Source organism: Charadrius vociferus, unplaced genomic scaffold (genome assembly GCF_000708025.1).
Source record: "Charadrius vociferus isolate BGI_N301 unplaced genomic scaffold, ASM70802v2 scaffold561, whole genome shotgun sequence".
Classification (NCBI taxonomy): domain Eukaryota; kingdom Metazoa; phylum Chordata; class Aves; order Charadriiformes; family Charadriidae; genus Charadrius; species Charadrius vociferus.
The window spans coordinates 869,406-881,450 of record NW_009646848.1 but is presented as its reverse complement, the minus strand read 5'-3'; the positions used below and the strand labels follow the sequence as shown (position 1 = coordinate 881,450).

Here is a 12,045-nt window from a genome sequence, read left to right as displayed (position 1 = left end):
GTGGAATATGGCATGAGGGTTAGAACGGTTTCATCTAGCATACAGACCTTTGACACTTGAGCTGACAGCTGTCAGCTGCACGGGGTCAGCCACCTCTGTGTGGACCAGCCCTTAAGGTGAATGGGCTCCACTGTCAGCAAATACTTGTATAACAAACTTGCAGAGGAATTTTCATCTGCAGGAGAGAAAAGCTCTGGAATGTTTGATTCCACTCCAGGCATTCAAAGTCAGAAACCACTGCATGCAGCTTGCTTTGCCCCAGTTTCTCACTCCCCGCTCACAGGACTCATCCCCCTAGATGCAACACCTGTGCTTCCACTTCCTTTCTTTCTCACTTTCATTCCAGTCTCCTTATTTTTCCAGTTAATTTCCAAACTACAGATTTCTCCTACAGTTCAGTAGCTGCCTTGCCTGTAATTCTGAATACCACCCTAACCACACAGTTTCCTGCCTTGCTTCCAAACTTGTTTTCGATTTGAGGCTCCCTGTTCAATTTGCATCTCTTCCCAAGGAAGTTTCAACATACAACCCACATTCCTACTGGTTTGCAGCTCCATTATTGTGTTCAGATGTGTGATATGAGACCCACCTGTAATGTCAAAAAACACCTTATATGATGCTTCATCAGATAGAATATGTTGCTTAACAACAGAATCAGTACTGAAAACCAAGACCCTGGCCCAAACTAAGCAAAGTATCAGTTTTGTATCAGTGTCACCTGCCTGGCCAACAGATGAAACCACGTTTTGTGCTGTTTCAAACACAAGAGAGAAAAGAAAGCAAGTAATGTGCTCTTCTTACTGGAAAGCAGGGAAGGCAGCATTACAGATTAGGACATCTCATCTGTTTACCATCTTGAGTGTCTGTACTTTTGAAATAAATCCTCTGACTTTCATGGGAACTAAACATAACATCAGCAATTTCAACAGCTCGGTCACCCATTCAGATGTCGAAGCATAAAACAAACAAATTAAGTTAGAAAAACTGATCTTAGCAGATAGAAGCAAACAGCTAGCAATCTAGTCACAGGCATAAATTAAGTCTTCTATTTACTGTGGTGCCTTAGACATATCTCTTAACTTTCCTATATATTATTTCCACATTGGTAAACATGGCAAACCACTGCATTCATACTACAAGAATATTACTGAAGATTTGAGCTGTGTTTTCAAAAAGCCCTAAAATTTTCAGACTAATATTATTTGGGGACTACTGAGTAAAACAGTTATACAGCTGAAAAAAAAAAAATCTGTGATCTCAATCTCCAAAAACTAGCTACTACTGAGAAATCAGGCTCTTCTGTACTGAAACAGTATATACATTTATGTTCCATCATGATATATGGTACTGTCACTTTGTAAAATACTGTTTAAACAAGTGGTCCCACTACAGCAAAAAACACCTAACAAAAACATTAAAGGCCATAATTCCTTTGAGTGCCAAATTTAATTCGTTCTAACCTAAGTTATGTTTCTACCAAAAATTAAATCCTCAGAGGATTCTCAATTGGGTGGTCTAAGCAGCTTCAAGAACGAATGGAAAAATGAATTCAGTAATTTTTATTGGGGATAGGGGAAAGCAAGAGAATCAATTCATTAATTCTAGAACTTCACAGTACTATCTGGAGCATAAAAAGAAACATGGAAGCAGCAGCTTGACATTTCACACTAGGTTCACAAAAGGATTTTGGCACTTTTCACAATAAGGATTTGATGGTGGTGGAGATACTCTTTTACCTCATCATTCAAGGACAGTTACTTGGATATGGAATCCAAATATTGACACAGTCATTAGGCTACACAGTCTTCCTACGGTGGTCTCTCTGTCCATATCACTCTGTCTTGTGTTACACAAAGCAAGTGTCTACCAAGTCAAAGATGAAAATACTACATCTCTAAGGACAGAGCATGAACCTGGGAAAAAATACACTTATACTCCATTACTTCCTCCACTTAAGACAGAAGCTGCAAGAGAAGTCTCTTACACTCAGGCAAATGCCCAAAACTCCAGATTCTATATGCTGCCAGCAATTCTCTCCATGTGATGGATTAATAAACTCCTGAGAAGGCTTGATGGAGACAGGCAAGGGTGATGTGCTTGTGAAGCTCTGAGAAGAATGTGGGAAGTGAGTGACCACACCTGCGGCACAGAAAGCTGACCTCATACTATGACAAAAGAGGACTGGAAGGTGGCTTTTAAGGTAAAGGGCTATAACAGCTAGGAGTATCGCCTGTCTCTCAGTTGAGCGTATCAATTGGTTGTGTAAATGTTTGTCCAGGAGAGCAGCAAGAGCGTGAATGTCCTCCTGAGATAACTAGACCAGCATGGCGGAGAGCATACAGTGCTCAGCCCAACCTAGCATATAAAAACTGAACAACTACCCAAAAGAGCTTTGAAGACAGCAAAGGACTTGAGTTGGCTTAAACCTCCCCGTGAATGGGGATGCCCAGAGTTGTGATGGTGGGGGTATCACAAAGACCTGTAATGAGAATCACATTTCTATTGTGATCGAACAACTACCCAAAAGAGCTTTGAAGAGAGCAAAGGACTTGAGTTGCCTTAAACCTCCTTATGCCCTCCCCGTGAATGGGGATGTCCAGAGTTGTGATGGTGAGGGTATCACAAAGACCTGTAATGAGAATCACATTTCTATTGTGATCCAACAGCACTGAAAGGAAAAAAAAAAAAAAACACCCCCCAAAAAAAACCCCAAACCTAAAAAAAAAAAAAAAAAAAAAACCAAACCACAACCAAGAAAAACCAAACAAAACAAAAACAAAACAAACAAACAAAAAAACCCCAAAGAAAAACACCAGAAGAATGCCCCCTCACAATAAAAAGAGATAAGAGTAACAAGCACAGCAAGACAATCTCCAATTCAATACTTGCACTATATAGAAGTACAGAGCAAGAAAACCTTTCTGTATCATAGGAAAAGCCTTCTATTAGTTAAAGCAGTTAAGTATTAATTAGTGTAATGCTAGAAGGGTTTCTCTGACAACATGAGCAGAATACCAGAGAACAAAATTGTTCTGCTCATGTTGTCAGAGTACATATAACACATTATGCTTACCAAAGCCTGCTTGAACTTTTGACAATTACAAAGGCATTTTAAAACTCCATACCACACTTTTAATCCTAAAATGGACTGGACCTTTAAACAGATATAGAAATAACGTAAGCTCTTCCATTCAAAGAACAATCATTAAAAGGACACCATCACAGATTTTTGTGACATTGTAAATGTTAATTATTTACAATGCAAGTAGTTTCATTAGTGATTTTTTCTCTTTTTTTTTGATTCTCCTTTTCATTCCAGTCTTTTCATGCAGCAAAGGGCAGATATAAAAGGGAAGTGTAATTCTTGAAATTGGTATTTCACCACATTTTATAGACAGAGTTTGTAAGAATAAGAAAATAAAGGGACTTGTCCACAGCCACTGGCAGTCCTAGAAGTCTGCATCAGTTAAAAAACAAGTCTGCACACTGGAATATCCATCTCAACACTGAACAAAGTTCAGCAGTACCAGTCTCATATTCACAGTCACTGAGGATCAATCAACTGCCCATCATTCACAAATGGATAACAACTAGACTTGGGAGAAAAGGTGGAGAAAACCAAACATACTGTCATTGCTTAAAGAATGGGTAATAGAGTACCCCTCTCATCACAAATCTAGCAAAGCAAGCATGGTTGCCAGTTTCATAAGGTAACTTTTTCACATCAGTACTTGTGGTATTGACACTTGTAGGATCTCCTAATCTCTCACACCCTGACACATACACACTTTGCCATCCTGATTTAAGTGCTGCAGCACACACTATTGTTTGTGCTGTCACGTTAGAACATGCCTTGATACAGTATTCAAAAATACATTCCACCAGGACAGGCTGATTTGGTTTAAAACTACACCAGTACAGAAACCTGGTTCACAATGCAACTGCTCAGACAATTTTGCCAGTACAACTTGCGTAGGTGATACAGCACAGGAACAAGGATTGTTGGAAAAATGACCCAGAAACCCCCAGCCAGTTAACAACTGTCTTGTGAAATGTTAGGCTAATTTTCACTTCTTGACTGTGATGTATGGAAACACCTCTTTCATCTCGCTTTTGTCTTTTTTATGTTGGTTTTCCCTCAGATGGCAATTCCTGAGAACTCTTACAACAATTAAAAATTTGGCAATGCTTTCTGGCATTTTCAGATATGATGACATGCACGTATGTTCAACATGATGTGCCCTGCATGTCTGATTTTCCTGGCTGACTGTTCTAGAACATGTGCAAATGAAAAACTTCAGTCCTTAACATAGCGCTCTGAAACGACCACAATAAAATATTTCCATGCAGAAACATTCCCACCTCTCCACCTTGCAAAGGCAGCTTTTGACTGAACCCATATTCACCACTGATGACATACTGACATTTACTGAAGAAACAGAACGATTTTGAGAAGATCAAATTCATTGATAGCCTTTATAATTTAGCATCAGCTTGAGATAACAGGCGATCATTGATGTAAGCACAGAATGTAATGTACAGAATGTAAGCACAGAATGTAAGCACTATCAGAAATCCCTGATAGTAGAAAGAAGAAAGTAGTAGAAAAGTAGAAGAAAACTGCAAGGACACTCAGGGTCACAGAGTATAAATCCTTTCTTCCCATATGCATCATAAGAAAGTTGTGTTTGGTGTCACCATTCTGAAAGAAAACAATTATTCCTAAAATACATGCCAGCTGTTGAAATACGCTGTTATTAAAATACGTTTCTATAAGAATAAAGCAAATTATTGAAATGCTGCTTTTTCTACTAGAGATGCGTTTGTCTAAGGTATCTAATGTTGGGGTGGTCATATAGTCTAAACACAGCTACCATTCCAGAACCCCCTCTATAAAGCCCATAATTCCCCACTGGTAATGCTTATGGCTCAAATAAGGTTTAACAGCAGACTGGCAAGCTATCAGTTTCCACAATGAAAGAGCATCAGAAACAGTTTCAAGTGGTCCTGAGACCAGCACTTTCAACAACATGATGTCTAACTGCCTTCTAGTCCTTTGTACACAATGCAGTTTCTACTCCAGCTCACTATTGAGATACAAACCAATTTCCCAACTCTGCAGAGGAAGTAATGGTTGCTCTGGCTGTTGTTAGTAGCAGGAAACAGGCCAACTCTGCAGTGCTCAACAAGGCACTTTGCCAAGGCCACTTGCCTCTGCTCCACCACTCCCAGAGCCATTTGCTGCACACCGCAGGAAAAGCTCTTACAGTAAGGTGCACTGCTGGACTAACAAGTGCCAGGGGACTGATGAAGCAGTCAGCAGCAAGAGGAGATGATTATGTCCCCTATTGTGTTATAGAAGACAGTCTTTAGGTGACTTAAGATGATTCAAAAACATTAAGAGTTTTGACATTCTGATATAGGAACCGTTTCGCAGATGTAAAAGCCTTCTCTTATCATGCATCTAGCTGATTGACATTCTGATATAGGAACCGTTTCGTAGATGTAAAAGCCTAGAGTGTTTTTCTCACCATTACACCAAAACCACAAGTATTTGATATCCAACCTTACCCTTTTTCCCCTAGCTCTCTATACTTCACAGAAATCTTTCAAATATACTGATTCCTCCATGCTTATTTCCAATGCCATCTAACCTGGTGTGAAGAAGAAAAAAGAAAAAAAAAAAGAAAGATCACAACTGTTTGTTACTAGTTCAAACCAAACCATAAAGGAAGGAAGGATCATATGAAACAAGAGCAGATTTTGCATGATTCAAGACTTAAATGATAGTGACAAATATCGCCAATTTCAGACCCACACAGGAAAGCCAGATGCCTAAAGCAGCACACCAGCAACCTTTACCAAGTTAAAAGAATCTATCTTCTGAATGCTTCCACTATAAAAAAAAAAAAAAAAAATCTGAAAAGATAAGTTCCCAGATGCTATGCATCTGACTTAAGAAAAGCCAGCTGATCATGCAAAAATTATTACTGTTTAATAACAGATAACTATTGTGTCCTTTTTATTCCTCACCTCAGCTGATCACTTGCTTTTACATTCCCAAAAGAAACGCCAAGAAAGTCTAGGAAAAGTTCATGCTTTGTTTTATGCTTTAGGACACTCCAATTCCACTCACTCTGGCATCTTTAATAGTTGAAAGTTCATGAAAGCTACTTTCCTCAAAACCATTTACCTTCACAGGACAGTATCGGAAAATATAGAGATTCCAAAAAGCGACAATAAAAGAATTAGTAAATTGCTGGATCAGTGATGTCAAACTTCAGCCATTCTGATAGCAAAGAATTTTCATGAAGACATTTTTGTATATAATTTTAATGAAGGAAAGATCCAAATTTCCCTAGCGCGTTCTTCACCAACAGTTCTTGAACTGTTCTTCCCTACAGGTAAGGTGTGTAGTCTGTAAGGAAAGTTCCTGCTAAGTCCTAGACCCAGGTAAGAAGAAATAGAGTGCTGTATTCAGAAAGAGGAGACAACCAATGAATTATCTTTTGTCTCTTGTCCACTAAGTCTTGCTCTCTACAGGTTTCCTCCACCTTTACCCCCATCCCACCCCACACACTCTGGCTCACAAGCTATAATCTGTCTAGTTTCAAATTCCCAAAGCCTGTTACATCACTGCACTGGCAAACGCAGACAAATAGTTTAAAATTACACATTTTTAAATGGACTCACTGTCAAGGCTTCGAATGTGTGTCTGAAAATGTCATGCAGAGCTTTGTTAGATTACCTGCTATTTATTTCACATGAATATAGGAATTGCCAAACTAGACTAGTCAACTAGCCATTTAATTTAGTAATCCAGTGCTTTCCTTATAGCAGTAAATACCAGATGCTATAAATACACACACAAAAAAATCTTAAACCTGACACTATCAAGAATTCCAACTGTAAGAAAATTCCTGTTTTAAAGTATGCCTTGAAGCTACAACTAAATCAACATAAATGCAAGCCATTCCCAAAAAGAGCAAGCCCATTCTCCCCTGCTTTCATGTACTAGAGCTGGCAATTGTGTGACCACATAATAGATCGACGCAGCAACAGAAAATTGTTAAGTATTTGGGCAGCACTAGTGTTCCATTGGATTAGACAAGTCAACTCAAACAAATGCCAGATCCTGCAAACAAGCAGAGAATTTGGTCAACCTTTTCTTGAATCAGATTAGCTCAGCTACAACATGAAAGCAAGCCAAGAGAGACCTAAAGTCCTTACACAAGGCAAGCAGCAATAGCAAGGCTAGAAAGGGACAAGAGAAATACAGCTGCTCCATTCAGCAGTAGATCATACTAGACTGGTTTCGCTTCAAGAATTTAGCTCTTAAGAAACTTGGGCTACAGCCGCACCATAGTTTGAGCCAGTTTAAATCATAACAGCTGCAATATCACCCTCCACTTCTTTCCACACATGCATTCCTGTCCATTAATGTGCACCAATGTTGTGCATGTCTAATTCAGCATTTAATTAATTAATAAACCATTTCAGCAGGTTCAGCCCACCAAAGAATCAGAAAAATATTCCTTTTTATATGCAGCTTGACTTTTCCACTGATTTTAACTCAGCTTTTGCCTTGGAGATATACAGAGTACTATTGCCAGTGTGCAAAGGAAATAGGAATGCATGGCTCAGGTAAACAGGCATGCACTAGCACTTACTTATATAAGGCATAGTTATTTTCAAAAAGTATATGTTGAACATAAACTATTTCCAGAACAGCTTAAGCATAAATCAGTTTAAGAGTATCCTTCTAAACTTAAAGGAAAAATTTTAAATTCTACACCTCTTACATCTCATCTCATTTACAATCATTTTTGGACTCCTGCTGCGCTGAGGCACCTAATGCGGATCTTGAGCTGCATGCAGGTTCATCATGTGGCCAGTAATACTGGGGCTGGGTGTGTGCTTGGGATGCTGCATCATCCCAAATTTCAGCTGCAGAAGAAATTGGAACCAGCAGGGACTGCTGGGGCTGCACTCTTGGCTTGCCTGGGAATCCAGCCATGCTTCCTATCCAACCGTCCAGCACAGCAAGAGTAATGCCCCGAGGAGTCGCTACTGCCATGTCCTTACTGAAATAATCCTGCCTCTCCCTCTCCTTTTGGCCACGTCAGGTACATGGCAAATCTTATAATTCTCTGACATATACAGACTCTTAAAAGAGTCTCAGCATTGCCGAAGTTTTCCACATCTGCCTTTCGCTCTGGGCTTCAATGATATTTACATCAGTATGCTCTACTGTCAAAGCATACACCACACAATCAGTTGAAGGCCCAATTTTCAGTTTTGGTATGTACCCCACTGTTCTGCTCAATTTTCCTAAGTTTACAAGTGTCTTTTCCACTCTGCTTTACCTCTGTGAGGTAACTAATTTCAAGCTTTTTAGTGTCCTATGCTGAACTTTCGGTCTCTGAAGTCTTCAGCCATGTTCCCGACAGTCAACAAGTCCACAAGGAAGTATCACTGATTATATCACCTACAGAAATACCACATTTTCAAGTTTTAAATAGCATCCTATAATTTCCAACTGGACTTTGTAAAGTTAACATTCCTTTAACTATTTACTTAAGAAATTGCCTAGGTTTTAAAGGACAAAAAAAGGTCTAATCGCAAGTGTGAGTATGTGAAAACCTATTACTTCCTCCAATACCATGTATTACCAGAGTCTGAGCCCTGTGTTGCTAAGCTTTCAACGCAAATAACGGTAGAACGGGAAGCAAAAGCTTCTTTATCAAACCCTCTGTGTTGTACGAAATTTTTATTCAGCCTGGACCCCTCACACAACAGTAGAAAATGGAAAGGATACAGAATGCATTACCTCCTGGATTTTGTTCCAGGACACCTTTTCCTAGGCCAACTGAGGACTTTACAAGAAAAATGAAACACAAAACTTTTGCTTGTGTCCTCCATCAGAAATATGTATCAAAACACATAGGCAAGCACTAGGAAAAAGAAAACTAGATAATTAAAAGGGAAGGTTTTTCATCTCTCTCAAAGAGAAATAATTATTTAATGTAAGACAACTCCCCCACCACTACCCCCCCAAAAAACAAAAAAAAAATCACAATTAGCCAGTCCAGATTATTTATAAGGAAATTTCTATCCACAATCTTTCAGCATTTTCATCTCACTCCTTTTCAAAAGGTCATTTACACAGTTTTGAACGAACACTTTGTATGAAAATAATTTCCCTTTTTTTGCACTCTTTCTTTCCTTAATTTTTCTCATTCTTGTACTACACATTCCTAAGTATTAGGTTTTCCAACTTGCATACTTTATCTTTTCTTTTTGGAATAGATGCAGCATTAGGAGACATTAAACAGAAGAAAGCAGAAAGGCCCACAATTCACACTTGCCATATTTAATTCCCCAAAACCAGGCAGAAGACAGTACAGAAGAAAACATCACCAGGAAATATAAACAATACTGAAATGCTGAAGGACCAATTATGCATCTCAGAGGCTGCAGCTACAGTCCAGGATGGCTGCCTTTGCAGAACAGTGTCCAAAGGACAGCACACTCGGAGCAGTAAGATGTTCAGATTTTCTGACAAGAAGTTGCCTCCATTTGAAGACATCCTACAGAATTTCCAGCCTCTAATAAAGATCATAGACACCTCAGAATAAAAGAAAAAATATGTAAACAAAAGTTTAGTAATACCAGAATCAAAAATCCTGTTTTCTCATGCATTTGTTTTAGCCTTGACTGATTCATGCTACAGTAAGGTGCAAATTCTGACCAAAGTTCTTCCCCAAAGTCAGTTTTAAGATTTCCCTCCTATATAGATTCCCCAGTAGGGAACAAGGTATAAGCTCACATGGCAGCCTTTTCTTCAGGCCTGAGAGTACTTTTATATTTTCTTCCCACACTGAATTATTCTAATGCAACTTTCAGAAATGCAATTCTTCCCTGGATCCCCAGGGGCATTTTTTCTCACTGATACATGAGGAAAAGAAATAGAAGAGGTAAAGGTACAAAACAACGCTGCAGTCTCCTTCCTAGGAAATCCAAATTAAAAAGTTGAAAAAAAACCCAGTTATAATAGTAAGTGCTATACAGCTTGACATTGGTGGCATTAATATTATTCCTATAGCATAAGCTTAGGATCTACAGAATCATTTTACTTAACATCTCTAAAACACCTTAATGTCCCACTTTTCCCTTTTAATCACCACAGGTAAAAAAAAAAGCTAATAGGAAAACAGAACAGAAATCTTACAATTTAGTTTAAAACACGAAGTTGTAGTAATTGTTCACATTATTCTGATGCACATACTTTGTTTTTCAGCCCCGTTCTTTTTTGGCATATATATAACTACACATTTGTACAGCAGCATGCTTTAGTTACATCACATTATTACCTCTAGCACCATGACAATTTGTACCGTCCATTGAAAATTCCTTTTCAAATGTGTTTGCTGTCTTCAAGTCAGAACACAAACAGAAGAAAAAAAGTCCCCCTGAAACTCTTAAATGGAACTCATAAGCTTCAAGTACCTAAGCAAAAACAAAACTCCGTAATTTCCATAAGCTTCAAGTACCTAAGCAAAAACGAAACTCAGTAATTTCTTAATTCAGAGATCCTATACTACTTATCCTGGAATCGACATACTAAAGCAACTCTCCTCTCTGTCCTACAAAAAGGAAGGCAAAAATAGTTCTAACACAAATTAGCAATGTTAACAATTCTATTTGATTATCACAATAAATGCTAAAGAACATGATATCATGTACATCTACAAGACTTAGATGATGTATGGCAGTCTGGCCACATGGAATTCACTATCAAAGAGCACAGATGCTCCATTTTACAATCTTTTTCCGAGTACCCTTTCAGCACATTCCCAGACTTTGCTCATTCTCACCAAGATTTCCATCCTCAATGGTCAGCACCACTTCATCCATCACCAAGGCCCGGAAATCTAGCTCCTCTTCACAGCACTTGGCCTTCAGTGCTCTCAGGATCTCCTGCTGAGGGTAATCTTCTCTGATGCGACGGTCTGTTAAGAACCACAGCCTGGGAGCAACTGAACTGCACATCTTGGACTTGTCTTGCAACCTTCAAGGTTTCCTTTCAATGGAACTTCTAGATGGTGGAGAAGATGAGATTCTGTTAGAGTACACAGGCTCCTACCTTCATGTTCCCTACTGTACCCTCTGCACAAGTCAGTCCTTTTCAGTGGAGCACAACTTTCAACCTCCAAGTGGGAAAATAATGTCTATGACTAATCTGCAACAGAACCAAATCCATTTACATTCAATGGAACGTAAATACTAAAAATCAGGTCTTGGTCCTCATCCTAGTTTCATCCACAAGAACTACACACTTGACATAAATACTGATACCGGTAGCAGCATCCCCCTTTGTTGACAGTACTAAAAGACATGACAAGGACTGAGAACATGTTGAATGGCCATCTCTGAAGGTCAGAATGTCAACTTCACAATTGGGATAATTCCTTACAATTGGAAATAACTCAGCCTCTCTCCTAGGTACTGCTAAAACACTGGTGACAGACTTGATGCATCCCCTTCCACCATATACAGAAGACAACAGTGTGCCAAATTCTTTATGTTAAAAAAGCAGTCCGGAAGGAAGGAAGTTATCCATTAAAACAGAATTTTTCACATACATATTTTGAGACTGACTTGCTCTTACAAATACTTCACATCTACTGTGAAATATATTTAGTATTATCCAGAACATGGAAAAAACAGTAGAACAAGGAGCATCAACAAAATGTTAAGAATGCCAAACATTAATAAATGTAACCTAAAACAAAATCAAGGTTTGAATCTCAGTGCTACCCCTTTCTTGCTCCAAGATTAAAAAAAAAAAAAAAAAAAAATCACCTTTAGACATATACAGCATTAATGAATTCAGCACCAAAACCAGAAAAAACAGTTCAAATTGAAGAATGTCAGTGGTGTTAAATGTGATAACAGCAAGGTACTGCTCCTTTTGCTTTGAATACAGAGGACTTGGACTATTTTTTACTATATACTAAAATATCTTGACAGCTGTAAAACATT

The 12,045-nt window shown here is 38.6% G+C and overlaps 1 protein-coding gene across 1 annotated transcript in view; it reads right to left on the bottom strand.

Annotated features, from left to right (window-relative positions):
• Nucleotides 1-11,052, bottom strand: part of RIMKLB (ribosomal modification protein rimK-like family member B) — a 36,672-nt gene extending 25,620 nt beyond the window's left edge. The window contains exon 1 of the mRNA XM_009894115.1: nucleotides 10,878-11,052. Within this exon, the coding sequence (XP_009892417.1) occupies nucleotides 10,878-11,052 (175 nt within the window). The remainder of the gene's footprint in view (nucleotides 1-10,877) is intronic.
• Between the last annotated feature and the right edge of the window lie 993 nt (nucleotides 11,053-12,045).